Source organism: Phocoena phocoena, chromosome 1 (assembly GCF_963924675.1).
Source record: "Phocoena phocoena chromosome 1, mPhoPho1.1, whole genome shotgun sequence".
NCBI classification, from domain to species: domain Eukaryota; kingdom Metazoa; phylum Chordata; class Mammalia; order Artiodactyla; family Phocoenidae; genus Phocoena; species Phocoena phocoena.
The window spans coordinates 95,062,011-95,077,495 of NC_089219.1; the positions used below are offsets into that span (position 1 = coordinate 95,062,011).

The 15,485-nt window shown below is 36.5% G+C and overlaps 1 protein-coding gene across 1 annotated transcript in view; it reads right to left on the bottom strand.

Moving 5' to 3' along the window:
• VAV3 (vav guanine nucleotide exchange factor 3) overlaps window positions 1-15,485 on the bottom strand; it is a 398,335-nt gene that overhangs the window by 46,083 nt on the left and 336,767 nt on the right. The window contains exon 21 of the mRNA XM_065890862.1: window positions 5,463-5,528. Coding sequence (XP_065746934.1) covers window positions 5,463-5,528 — 66 coding nt within the window. The remainder of the gene's footprint in view (window positions 1-5,462; window positions 5,529-15,485) is intronic.

Genomic DNA, 15,485 nt, shown 5'->3' on the forward strand with positions numbered 1-15,485 from the left:
ATCATATGGTAGCTCTATTTCTAGCTTTTTAAGGAACCTCCATACTGTTCTCCATAGTGGCTGTACCAATTTACATTCCCACCAAGAGTGTAGGAGGGTTCACTTTTCTCCACACCCCTTCCAGCATTTATTGTTTGTAGACTTTTTGATGATGGCCATTCTGACTGGTGTGAGGTGATTCTCATTGTAGTTTTGATTTGCATTTCTCTAATAATTACTGATGTTGAGCATCTTTGGATGTACCTCTTGGCCATCTGTGTATCTTCTTTGGAGAAATGTCTATTTAGGTCTTCTGCCCATTTTTTGATTGGGTGTTTGGTGTTTTTTTTTTTTTTTTTATTGAGCTGCATAAAGTGTTTATTTTGGAGACTAATCCCTTATCAGTTGCATCATTTGCAAATATTTTCTCCCATTCTGTGGGTTGTCTTTTTGTTTTGCTTATGGTTTCCTTTGCTGTGCAGAAGATTTTGAGTTTAACTAGGTCATATTTGTTTATTTTTATTTCTATTACTCTAAAAGATGGATTGAAAAAGATATTGCTGCAATTTATGTCAAAGAGTGTTCTGCCTGTATTTTCCTCTAAGAGTTTTTTTTTTTTTTTTTTTTTTTTGCGGTATACGGGCCTCTCACTGTTGTGGCCTCTCGTGTTGCGGAGCACAGGCTCCAGACGCGCAGGCTCAGCGGCCATGGCTCATGGGCCCAGCCTCTCCGCGGCATGTGGGATCTTCCCGGATCGGGATACGAACCCGTGTCCCCTGCATCGGCAGGCGGACTCTCAACCACTGCGCCACCAGGGAAGCCCCTTCTAAGAGTTTTATACTATCCAGTATTACATTTAGATATTTGATCCATTTTGAGTTTATTTTTGTAAATGGTGTTAAAGAATGTTCTGATTTCATTCTTTTACATGTAGCTGTCCAGTTATCCCAGCACCATTTATTGAAGACTGTCTTTTCTCCACTCTATGGTCTTACCTCCTTTGTCATAGACTAATTGACCATAGGAATGTGGGTTTACTTCTGGGCTTTCTATACTATTCCATTGATCTATATTTCTGTTTTTGTGCTAGTACCATACTCTTTTGATGACTGTAGCTTTATAGTATAGCCTGAAGTTAGGGAGCCTGATTCTTCCAGTTCCGTTTTTCTTCTCAAGATTGCTTTGTCTATTTGGGGTCTTTTGTATCTCCATACAAATTTTAAAAAATTTTGTTCTAGTTCTGTGAAAAATGCCATTGGTAATTTGATAGGAATTGCACTGAATCTGTAGATTGCCTTGGGTAGTATAGTCATTTTGACAATATTGATTCTTCCAATCCAAGAACATGGTATGTCTCTCCATCTGTGTCATCTTTGATTTCTTTCATCAGTGTCTTACAGTTTTCAGAGTACACATCTTTTGCCTCCTTAGGTAGGTTTATTCCTAGGTATTTTATTATTTTTGATGCGATGGTAAATGGCATTGTTTCTTTAATTTCTTTTTCTGATCTTTTGTTGTTAGTGTATAGAAATGCAACAGATTTCTGTGTATTAATTTTGTATCCTGCAACTTTACTGAATTCATTGATGAGTTCTAGTAATTCTCTGGTAGCACCTTTAGGATTTTCCACGTATAGTATGATGCCATCTGCAAACGGTGACAATTTTACTTCTTCCTTTCCAATTTGGATTCATTTTATTTTTCCTCTCTCATTGCTGTGGCTAGGATTTCCAAAACTATGTTGAATAAAAGTGGCAAGAGTGGATATCCTTGTCTTGTTCCTTATCATAGAGGGAATGCTTTCAGCTTTTCCTCATTGAGTAATGATGCTAGCTGTCACATATGGCCTTTATTACATAGAAGGCATCCACACTGGTCCTTTCATATTTTCTATTTCCTCGTGGTTCAGTCTTGGGAGATTGTAGCTTTCTAAGGATTTGTCCATTTCTTCTAGATTATCAATTTTATTGGCATATAGTTGCTTATAGTAGTCTCTCATGATGCTTTGTATTTCTGTGGTGTCAGTTGTAACTTCTTTTTTATTTGTAATTTTATTGATCTGAGCCCCTTCCCTTTTTTTCTTGATGAGTCTTGCTAAAGGTTTATCTATTTTGTTTAGCTTTTCACAGAATCAGCTTATAGCTTCATTGATCTTTACTATTGTTTTTTATCTCTATTGCATTTATTTCTGCTCTGATCTTTAGGATTTCTTTCCTTCTATGAACTTTGGGTTTTGTTTGTTCTTCTCTCTCTAGTTGCTCTAGGTGTAAGCTTAGTGTGTTTATTTGAGATTTTTCTTGTTTCCTGAGGTAAGACTGTATTGCTATAAACTTTCCTCTTAGAACTGCTTTTGCTGTGTCCCATAGGTTTTGGATCATCGTGCTTTCATTTTTATCTGTCTCTTGGTATTTTTTGATTTCCTCTCTGATTTCTTCAGTGATCCATTGGTTTTTTAGTAGCATATTGTTTAGCTTCCACATGTTCGTGGTTTTTTAGTTTTTATCCTTGTAGTTGATTTCTAATCTCATAGTGTTGTGGTTGGAAAAGATGCTTGATGTGATTTCAATTTTCTTAAATTTACTGAGGCTCACTTTGTGGCCCAGCAGGTGATCAATCCTGGAGAATGTTCCATGTGCACTTGAGAAAAATGTGTATTCTGCTGCTTTTGGATGGAATGCTCTATAAATATCAATTAAGTCCATCTGGTCTAATGTGTCATTTAAGACCTGTGTTTCCTTATTGATTTTCTGTCTGAATGATCTGTCCACTGTCGAAAGTGGGGTGTTAAAGTCCTCCCCTATTATTGTGTCACTGTTGACTTCTCCTTTTATAATATTTGCCTCATATATTTAGGTATATATATATATTTATAATTGTTATATCTTCTTCTTGGATTGATCCTTTCTCATTATGTAGTGTCCTTCTTTGTCTCTTGTAATAGTCCTTATTTTAACGTCTATTTTGTTTTATATGAGTATTGCTACTCCAGCTTTCTTTTGATTTCCATTTTCATGAAATACCTTTTTCAGTCCCCTTATTTTCAGTCTGTATGTGTCCCGTAGATCTGAAGTGGTTCTATTGTAGACAGCATATATATGGATCTTGTTTCTGTATCCATTCAGCCAGTCTGTGTCTTTTGTTTGCAACATTTAATTCATTTATGTTTAAGGTAATTATTGATACGTATGTTCTACTATGTTTCTAGCTTAGTAGTATTTAGGTCACAAAGCTAGTATGAATTCCAACCCCCCATGTGGGTGGTTTTTGGATCTAAAGTTAAGAATTCTTAGGGGAGAGAGACTTTTTTTTCTGTTCCCCACCAAGATCCAAGACAAAGATAGGCATATCTTCTCTTGTGGGATAGTTTTCTTCTTGTTCACTCACTGAGGGCTCTGCGATTCACAGAGAGACACCCAAGTTTGCACTGTGCTTTAGCTCTAGGCTTTCTCTCCAGTAATCATATTGCCAGAAATGAAATTGTCTCCTGTGTTTTTCCTCCTTCTGCTTAGCTTCATTCACCTAACTTAACCTACAGCCAACAAATGAATCTATAATTTCATTAAATAAAGCAGTAAAAATTTAATAGCTATTTATTAACTTTAAGCTATGAAAACAATCATATTTAGTTGGTAGTTCCACCCATAATTATGTGTTCCTCTACAACTCTTTATTAGCTAAAACTGTAAGCACATTTCTTTTTCTAGTAACTAACCAGATTACAAAATATCATTCAGTATTATCCTATAAGCTGATTTAATTAATATCTGCCATTGTTAATTACCTACATTTAGTTAGGAACTTTTGTTTGCTTTTTCACTTCTTTGTTCAGTCATACAACAAAAATTTATTAAATACCTACTATATGCCACACTATTCCTAAAATAAAACTTCAAATGCTCATTCTATGCTATATTCAAGGAGCTGTGGAAAAAAAACAGTACATGGTACATGAAATGCTTAATAGTTTTTTTTTTATTGGAGTATAATTGCTTTACAGTGTTGTTAATTTTTGCTGTACAATGAAGTGAATCAGCTATATGTATACATATATCCCCTCACTTTTGGGCCTCCCTCCCCTACCCCCCCATCCCACCCATCTAGGTCATCACAGAACACCAAGCTGAGCTCCCTGTGCTAGGTTCCCAAAATCTTAATGTTAATTTTCTGCTATGTGCCTACATATAAATATCAGTTCTTTAAGCATAGGAAGCCTTAATCTTATTCATATAAATGACAGAAAACTAGCTAAAGAATCATTTTTGCTTATCTAATTAAATGAGAGTGGTATGAAATTTCAATAATTGTTTTCAAGATTACAACATAACCTGAATAATATGTGGCATTAGATCATAGAACCAACAGAAATAGCAAGAGCTTTTTTTTTTTTTTTGATTCCCTTTGCTTTTGAAATTAATTAAGCTTGAATGAGTGGAGTAAATTATTCTTCAGACTACATCTGAGGTTAAGGATGGCAGACATTCCCATTTATAATATTAAAAAGAATGTTCAGTTTAGAAAACTGGGAAGGACTGAAATAAGGCAAGCAAAATAGTTCAAGAAGGTTTTTTTGCCCACAAACCAATAACTCCATTGTATTAGTAAAATAATTTCCTTTAATTAGAGTTAAGAACTTGAAAAGTGTCACAGAAAAATCTACCCCAAACACCAAATTACGATGATAAAATAACATCACCCTAAACAGAAATTTATAAATTTCATAAAGCACCAGAGAGTATATTTTGTTATATTCATCCATAATAATATTTGAATATTCATTCTTGTATCTGCCTAACGTGTTTGATGTTTTCAGAAAATGTCATTACGACACTAAATAAACAGTTATGACAAACTAAAGCACAGAAAAATATATTAAGAGATTTGACTGAAGAATCTGTGGACGTTCATGCTTTCTAGCAGGCTTTCAAACACACTACTTGAAGTGCAATCTCTCTGTAACCCAAAGTGACTGGAAATATATTAGACCATACCATTCTTACCTCAGAGGGAAAAGGGAAGTTTGTACAATACATCTGATCAGTAGCTTTAGTTTATTCCTTCTAAAACCTTATAAGTAAAATTTTCCTGTTGCATGTATTCCCTTAACATTGTTTTATTTTGCAGTAGCGGGCCTCTCACTGTTGTGGTCTCTCCCGTTGCGGAGCACAGGCTCCGGACGCGGAGGCTCAGCAGCCATGGCTCACGGACCCAGCTGCTCCGTGGCATGTGGGATCTTCCCGGACCGGGGCACGAACCCGTGTCCCCTGCATCGGCAGGCGGACTCCCAACCACTGCGCCACCAGGGAAGCCCCCTCCCTTAACATTTAAAAATATTTCCTGACAATGGAATCATCATAATCTTGGAATATGTTATTAATAAGAAAATATTAATAGAATTAATGAGGGGCCAGACCAGTATCCTTTGTACTTTCTTGACAATTCATTATAGCATCAAAAAACTAAGTAGAAAGAAATAAAATACTCACACATGGGCAAGGCTTGACAGCATCACTCGGAAAAAATCCAACCTCTCCAGATGTTAAATTTCTACCCTAAATTAGAAAAAAAGATGCCAGTTTTGAGAACAAATTTACTATAATGATGATCCCATAGCAGTAGATGCATAATGTTGTCAGTTGGGATCCTCAGAATTACTTCCACATTGTATCCAGTCCTAAGCATTAACTGACTATGGCTCAGGAAGGGAAGCGTAAGCAGAAAGGTTTTAAAATTGTTAAACTTTACATATGGCTTAATATCACGATTATAAAATAAGAATTCAAGTTTGACTTTCCAATCTACCATTCAATTTTGTTAACTTCACACCCCTCAATCCTATAATAGAGATAATAGCATACTATATCTTTCAAATTTATATTCATAAATACAAGTAGATCACATTGGTTTTGTATAAGCTCATAATTAATTAGGATATTGGTATCCCTAACAGAACTCATGAGAATGTTCCTCCAACAGGATGAGACATTTCAAGACATGTGGAAATGGAAAACAGAACATAATATGACATTTTAGATGATTTTCAAATTTAGGAGAAAGAAACAGGATATTGATTAAGGGAAAGGGACAGTTAAGATGTTGGAAGAAAGGATTAGGACTCAAAACGCCATTGTAAATGAGAAAAGAGGGAAGAAATTAACAATAAGAAATGAATTTATTCTTGGAGACCTTTGGTCAAATTCCTCTTTAAAACAATCTCATGACACAATTGTTTCCCTTTTCTAGAAAGACAAACTGTACTCAAAACACACTGCAACAGGGCTTCCCTGGTGGCGCAGTGGTTGAGAGTCCGCCTGCCGATGCAGGGGACACAGGTTCGTGCCCCGGTCCGGGAAAATCCCACATGCCGCGGAGCGGCTGGGCCCGTGAGCCATGGCCGCTGAGCCTGCGCGTCCGGAGCCTGTGCTCCGTGACAGGAGAGGCCACCATGGTGAGAGGCCCGCGTACCGCAAAAACAAAACAAAACATACGGCAACAATAAGCACACGTAATTAAAAAGCTCTTGTGAGATTATTTCTCCTTGTCCAGATATTGGGCTTGTTTTTATTTGCCATTTAACCATTGCTTGCTTCTCAGTAGCTCAGATGAATAAGTTGCATTATAATTGAATGCTACATGCTCTATTATTTTTGACAAAGAGAGTAACAAAAAACGATCAGAAAACATCTCCCTCTTGAAGTAGTATCGCTTTGTTCCCACAGATCTTAGCTATGAGTTTGTGGAGGAAATTTTAAAAAGTGGGAATCTAGAATTCAAGACAATGATGAGAGGAGGAAGATGAGGAGAAAAGGGAAGATGGGGGAGGGGAGAGTGGGAGAGAGAGAAGGTAAGTGGAGCAGAAAAGGGGGAAGAGTCAAAGGTATGGGGAAAAGGGGGGAAAAAAGAGAAGAGGAAAGGGTGGGGTTAGGATAGAAGGAGATCAATTACATAACCAAGCAAGGAGAAGATAATAATTTTGGCCAGGTTCTCAAACCACATTGCACTTGCATATTAGGGAAAAGGTAAGTGAACAAGTGGGGTATTCATTCATTTAGTCAACAAATACAGTATCTCATGTTTGGTTAGACACTGAGAAAAATGCAAAAATTCATAAAACAGTTCTTGTTTTCCCCTGTATTTTCAGAAGATATGTATATACCTAATTATAATACAAAATAGAAAGGGCTAAATACTGAAAGAGGTACAGGAGATGCTGTGGAAATTCAAAAGCTAAACTGAGTATTGGGGGTTTGCCTGAAAGCTACATGGAAGAGGGGGCACATGAATGTAAAATGTGCAGGGTTTAAACAAATAGAGATGGAAATGGAGAACATTCTGAAAACAAAATACATCATGAGAAAGGCATGGGGCTAGGAAATTACAGGATGTGCATGGGAAATGCAAATCGTTCCCTTTAAATGGAGTCTAATAATGAGTAACACTTATTGTACCCCTAACTGTATGCTAGACACTGCCCTGAGTGTTTCATTTAATCCTTATAATAATCCTTTGTCGTAGGTCCAACTACTATCCCTATGAGAAAAATGAGACATGGAGGAGTTAAGTGATTTGCCCATGATCACAGAGCCAGTAAGTGACAGAACCAGAATTCAAATTCAATTGTTCTAACTTCAGAGTTTTGCACTGCTTCTCGCTACAGTGTAAGACTCATAAAAGGGCACAGTAGAAAGAAAGCTAAAAGCTACTAAGGAGCCAGTTTGACAGTGATATCTGAATTTATCATTGGCCATGGGGTTTCAATAAAGGGGTCATATTATATTTTAGAAGAACTAACCTGGCATCAGTATGCAAGCTGGCTTATAGATGGGAATGACTTTGTAGGTGAGAATAACATTAAAGAAATGGTGTCATAGAAAGGTAAGGAGGTCTGGAGGAGGGGAAACAGGTGCTAGAGACATCATTTAACTACAGTGTTTGGGACCTGCCTATGGATTAGATACGGGAAGAGAAGACTATGGGAGTTAAAGATTGGGGGAAAAGTCAAGGATGGAGGTGATCCATCCAGATAACACAGATTTAGATGGCAGTCATATAGAGGGGAACCTTGAAATCATAGGAGCAAGAACGTTGTGGAAGGAAATGTAGACAGAAGAAAACAATACTTAGAGAAATTAGTCTAATTAGTAGGCAGGAAGGAACCACCAGGAGGGAGGAGAATCAGACACTAGAGTGTGATGGCAGCACGGTAACTATAAGGTTTGAAGGAAATGTTCCTTTCATTTAACTGTATTTACTGAGTGCTTTTTGGTGCTTTATTTTAAGCATGACACTGAGATACAAGTAAGTAAGTATAATATTTGGGGACCATATGACTAGCTAGACCCTTATATAAATATAAATGCTCCGCGATGCTACCTGAGTAGAAAATATAAGGGTGTGCAGGTGGGAACCATGTACTGACCGAGGCTCGTAAGTGAAAAGGATAAGGGTGATTGTTTTAAAGTAAACTAAGACCTCTGAGAGTACACCAAAGGAGGTAAGTCTGTTTTTCAGGGGAAAGGCCTAAGCAAGAGCTTTATAATGGTTTTTTAAAACCTATATTTGAAGATGTATCAACAAATTGGAAAACTTTGGCAATTATAAGAACGGTGAACTGTCAATTCCTATCCTTCATCAGAAAAAGAACAAAAGGTCTTACTCTATTGAATGCAGAGTTCGGGAAAAGCAGTGATATTCTGTGACAGTGCATTTAACACTATTGGAGAACTCCCAGGAGAAGGAATTTTTCTCACTAAGCAGACTACTAACATCAGTCTGAATTTTTTCCTTAATGAAATGTCCTAGCAGAGCAGGCTACATTTCCTTAATGGTCACAGGCATCCCTTAGATGACAGAGAGGTGAGAAAGAATTTAACATAACAGACTGATGAATAAAGTTACATTTCCTCACTAATTTCTATGAGATGTCAGTTTCAGCTATGGGAAATAATACGTGCTATACTTAATGATTTTCCACTTATAAGGCAGTAGCCATCCTACAACATTTGGAAGATTAAAAAACAAAGTAGTGTGTAGGTGGGGTGTCTTTGGTTCCCTGGTGTTTGTGTGTGTGCTGTGCATTGATCATTCATTAATACTAATGGGCGGAGCAGCTATCAATCTCCTACGCATGGATGGAACTGCAGACTGTAGCTATGAAATCAACCATTTTCAAAGGCAATGATTTTGTGCACTTTATGTGATCTATTTATGAAACTTTTACTAACCTTGATAAGAGACATGTAGCTGAATTTCCTTTTTCTTTACTTTTCCTGTGTGGGCATTTTATTCCGGGTCAGATAATCAACTTGTCATTCCTTTTATGCCTATTACAAATGCCAGAGATAGGGAGTCTTCTTTTCGTTATCCTCCTGTCTGATGCTTGTTTTTGTGAGTCCCTTAACATCTTCAAGGTCAACTTGAAAACATTTACAGTTATGTGTCATCTGATGTACCATACAGCGCTATCTTCATATGCATTTAGTCTACAGGGCATTCTCTACATTATGTGATGGGACTTTTGTAAATCTAACAGTACAGTTTGGGTCATTATGAAAATATTCTCTTTGGAAAGTACCTGAGAGAATAGGTTATGGGCTGTATTTGGTAAGAAAAGATGCACCTTTATAGCTTTCATTAAATGTTGCAGACATAAAACAATATTAAATTATAATTCATAAAATAATCCCTTTTTTCCTGAAAAGCAAGTTGCTTCCTGTATAAAAATGAATCAAACAGAAAATTGACAACTATCTCTGAAATTCCTGAATGTCACAAATATAAATGCATATTCAGAAATTTATTCCTAACTGACCTTTGGTTATAACGATTTTTCATTTTTCTTCAATAGGAAACTACAGGGAATCATAATGAATTAAAACTACTTAGAAATGCTGGTAGAAATGATATTTACAATCTACCTATATGGAGAAAAGCATTAATGTATGCTAGAATGGCAGAGCTAAAACTGCATTTTTAAACTCATAAACAAGGATGGCTGAAAATGATAGAAAATATCCTCCAAAAATCTTAATCGTAAATTGCTTGGCTCCTAACTTTGTACAAAGGAGAAAAAATTGCTTTAAGAAAAATACAGAGTGTCTTTTCCCTGTGGCTCATTTATCCCCTTAATACCACCTGGACTGGAGCTTTAATGCACTCCTGGAATAGCACTGAACAATTTGAAACAGATGTGGAAAGCTGAATGTGAAAGGGACAGATTAATGGTTATTTATGAAAGATTGGAAGTTCTCCCAAGTTACAATGCCCTAAACACTTTCAATGTATGCATGATGGTGCTGTGGAGATTACTAAGCGATTTATCACACATGGGTAAGGGCCAGAGCAACTGTCACTCTGGCCAGTCACTCTCTCACTGTCAGAAATACACAGTCTGCCATGGGGGGCGGCGGAGGGGAGATGTACAGGGTGGCCATGAATTATGGGAATACAGGTGAATATACAAATTAATTGACTGAATGGATGGATAGCTTTTAGCAAGCACTACTTTGGGAATTATTCTGACCGGCTTCTCTTTTTTTTATTCTTCACTTTTTGTGAGTACGTGAAATGGAACCAAAGGACCAGAAAAGGAGAGAAGACCGTGACAAAGAACCTGTCTGAAATTGGCCTTTGGTAAGGAATGATCTCTGATCATAGTTGCAGCCACACTGTAACCAGTGTCATTAGTTAGATATACATCAGTGTTAGTTGTTGGAAAACAGAAAAAGGCAGTATCAGACAGCAGGGATGTGGCATCAGAAGAGCTCATTCTCTTCCCAGCTCTGCTATAAAAATCTGTGCAACTGCAGGCAAGGCTCAATGATGAGGAAGAGGATAAGATCTACCACACAGACCTCACCAGGGTGTTACAAGGATCAAAGAATTAACATATGTGAAAGCACTTGGTAAATGCCAAAAAATCCCTATTCTTTGTTTTTTTCTACAATATTGCTTTTTGATTTATCTCAATTTTTTTACTCCTAAATTTTCATTTTTTTGGTTAGCCTAGTCACATGTCATTAAAATAGAAATACCTGGTTCTGCGTATAATCCCACCATCTTCCTTATTTACATTTATGCAAGTTTGCTAAGCCACAAGTAACAGACTCTCATATGTTTCACCTGAATAGGAATTAATTGCATTGCAGACAGTCCATTTCTTTATCTCAATGCTTTCTTGCTAGTACACACATTTTTTTCATTGTTAATTGCTTCTTGTACGTTAAGGTAAGAAACACATTTTTCTACACGTGAACACCTTGAAAATTTGCCAAACATAATTGCATATGGTTATACTGAATGGTCCTAACAGTGAATTCCAAAATATTCATGCACGCACACAAAGGAACAAAACCATAAACCATGTGCTTTTACCATTTCTCAGTCAAAAGAGAACAGGGTCTTTAACTTTTGTCCAATGTATAAACAGTAAACACGAGGTTTTTCAGAAGGCTGTATGAAACTCACATGCCTGGTATAGTTCATCTGTAGGTAAGTGGCTGTCATAAGCTTAGAATTCTGAATAACTCTAAAAAAACTTGCATCTTGATCTAGGATCTTTGAAATTTATCTTCACTTTGTAAAGGTTTATAATTGCATCGAGTCATCAAAATATGTGACAAAGGCCTCTTTTATATTTGATGGTTTTTCCAATGCACACAAAATTGTTTACGTTTACTGTATCTGAAATTTTGGCAGACAAAAGTGTCAAAAACTGAAAAAGAAAAGAATTGTGAAGTGTACGCTAAGAAAAACCCACTAAAAAGCCATAAGCTGTATTTCTACACTTATTAGATGTGAGATGAATATAAAAGCAGAATGAAACTTGAGACTGCAGTATATTTTTCTTGCTATCCAAAAAATGTATTCTGTGAGGTTCTTGGATTTCTCCAGCAGGGAAGGGAACTCTACAGTTATGGGTGTCTTGAGGCTTTTTCTCCAGATTCTCACTGGCTAAGACACTATACTATACACAGTGCAATCTTGAATCAAAATCTTTTAACTGATGAAAGAAAAATCAGCAAGCAAAAAACCAATCTGCATGTAGGTAAGCCAAATCCTAAGTGGTTACTCAGTACAAAATCTGGAAAGAAAAACACAGTTCTACCACATCTTGGAAGAAATCCTATTTGGGGAGAGGCCACATAGTCCCCAAAATAAATCAGGATTACCAAAGGTCCAAAATATAGATATTTGTTTTTCTACTCCTAACAGACAATTGATGAATGTTTTCCTATCCTTGGTGATTTTAATTTTAAGTAATCACAAAGGAAGTATTCTGAGTAATAGCACCTTACAGATTATATGTGCATGGCAGCATTAGGCATTTTTAAAGAAATTACTCTTCTACTAAGGACAGAATTAGTATTTTAGTGAAAAGTGTATTGGCTTCTTTATTTACACTATGCTAGGTACCAGGAGATTAAAAATGAATAACATGGCTACTATCTTCAAGGATCCCATTCAGATCATGTCTTAACTAGCTTTTGATTTGGTTATTTCCATAGAGTTTTATAGAATTTTGGATCAGAAATAAAACGTTTGTGGTAATATTGATAATTTGATAGGTATAGAGAATCAGGAACCCAGTATTCTCTTCCTGGCTTTCAGATCTTCAGTGAGTCATTTAATCATTCTTGGCTTCAATATTCTCACCTGTAAAATGACAGACTTTGAACCATGAATTTCTGAGGTCTCTTTTACTACTAAAGTTCTTTGTTTATATGATCATGTTTCCCAAGTCCCTACAGTTCTCTGGTCAGTTACTGTTACTAAGAAATATCTGATCTACAGACTCTTAATTACGGATACTAAGTGTCAGGAATTTAATCTGGTTGTACTTATAGAAGAGAAGAACACTTCAGGTCCTTAATGACTTTCATTCTAACTCAGTGTGACGTCTTCCGTTTTCCAGGGTACACAGGATTGACTTGTTAGGAATGACATTCCTTCATTCATTCTTTAGGAATTCACATTCCCATGAATAATTAAAATTCAATATATGTTATAATCTGATAAATTACTTGGCCCAAAGCCTTAAGGGTATGCACACGTGCACACTCTATTGAAACCCTTCACAGTATCAAATCAATTGCAGATTGATGGCCCATGGAAGGTATTCTGTGCTTGACACAAACTTGTAGTAATTATGACAGAACATAGCTTATATGGTGGTAAAATAATGGAAGAAAAAGGACCAGAACAGATTTCCTCAGAACTTTTTCCTTAATAATGTTACTCTCTATTTGGAAAAGAAGAGGTAATACTTTACTGTTGGAACTTCTACTTAAACAGCAGAGACTTCATCTAGTCATATTATAACCTACCTTTTGCCCTGTCCCAAATGTAGGTTATAATGGGAAACACGGGAAAAGTACCAGTAAGAACTGTTAGTCAAAAATGCCTGTCTTGAGAGTTAACAATTAGGACCTCACCCACTTTGTCAGGAGGTTTGCCAATTCCCACAATACAGTCTGTACACTTGGAAACATTCCTGCAAACTCAGTTGATGATCTATTCAATCAAAGCCAGTTGGCAGTTACCCAGGGAAAATGATTCTTATAGGCCTTTACTAATGTCTATTATCTTCCATAATCATCTCTCCCGGGCCTCTCTTGTTCTATTACAGCCCCATTCTGCCTTTATCTACTTTCCTGTAATTAGGGACCCTGATTTAGCTCAATATTTTGAGGTAAACACCTGTCAAAATAAAGATCTCATAATTACAGGACATACTTATACCAAATCAGCCTCTACTCTTTTCACACAGCTTCCAATCTTCTAATCCACAATTTCAATTCTGCCTTGATTTCTCCTAGTTTTACACAAGGGATGAGCAAGTAAGTGGTGAGAGGCAGTGTAGAAGCCAAGCCAAGATCACCTGAGGAACACCTTGAAACTGCTCCAGTACTGCCTAAAAAGGTTTCGCTGTCAAGATAAAAACCAAGTTTCAGATTTCACAAGGAAACGCCCTGGAGTAGGAATCTGACCTAGGAAAAACAGTTCCCAGAGATGTTCACTCTCTGGTTTATAACGCCAAAGCGGTGAGTCTTTTGGTATCGGGAATCAAGTTTTCTTAACAAAAGAGATATGATTCTTTCAGAAATATTGCTTTTGTGTTCTGTTTGCCTCTAATGATGATGCAGTCTGACACTCGAATTTTAGATCAGGAGAAAAAATGCATAGTTTTAGAAAATTCTATTGTAGCTAATATTCTTGTGTGGTCTAGAAGGAATCAGAAAAGTCTCCTCCTTATTTAGGGCAAAGGAAAAGAATGCTTTGAAGTGACTTGACAACTAAAGTAGCAGGCAGAGATGTTGGGACGAAAGATCGACTAATTCCCCTCCACTTACTTCACTTCTTTGGACCTCAGAGGGTGTCTGGGTCAGGTCCTGTGTTATAGGACAGATGGCTTAAACACAAAAGGTCAACAGTTCCCACAAGTAAGCACACCATTCCCTAAGCAAAGTTTCTTTTCTGTAAACCCCTGTCCCTCTGTTTCCTTCCCACTCTCCTTGAGGTATCTAAGGCCTTCCTGGTCCAAACCTGCTGTGAAGAAAGGGCTCATGATTTTATCCTGTTTATGTCAACTGTGTCCTTCAGAATTTATCATTTGTGATTTTATATCTAATTATGAAGTAAAAAGTTTAATATCTAACTGAAGAAATTTCAAGAATTGGGTATCAGAATTGGGTGAGCAGAGTGGTCTTCTATGAGCCTGTGTATATTAGCAGGACTCTTCATATTAAATGTGGGGAAGATGAAATTTTAAGATTTTTGGAAACCAAACTGATACTCATTTTCCCACTTCTGAAAAACGAAGCTCTTTCAAAATCATTGACAATGATATTTCAAATCAAAATCTTTCAAAATCATTAACAATTACACCGAAATATACTTTTTTTCCTTTTCAATTTTCTTTCAAGTTTACTTCCTATTTCCTATGATTTTTTACAACACCAACACGCTTGTGAGTCATTTAAATATTAAAATCCCCATTTTATAGATAAAGAACTTAAGGACACAAGGTTAAATAGATTTAAGACTATTCTGAGAGAACAAAGATAAATTTAAATCTGACAAGATGAATGAATACTTTTATGGTTTTTCAAATAACAGCATAAAATGTAATTTGAGTTAATAAACAATGAATTTGAAAACTTGTCAATAACATGTGTTATGGAAATAGGAGCTCTAACCAGTTATTCATTTTAAACCCATGGACTGAATGCCCCTTTTATTCTAGGCATTAGAGATGAAGATGTGAAAGCCATGGTTCTTATCTTTCTGGAGTGCTCTAACTGGACAGGGAGACGGATGAATAAACCATTAGGATACAGTATGATGAGCTACAAGATGGAAGTCCTTTTGGTTCAGATAAGGTGACCCCCCAAATTGAGTCTTGATGGTAAAGAAGGATTTATCTAAGAGAATGTGGGTAGAGGGGAATTTCAGGCAGAAGGTAAAATATATGTCAGTGGCTGAAGGTTTGAGAAAACATGTCTCCTATG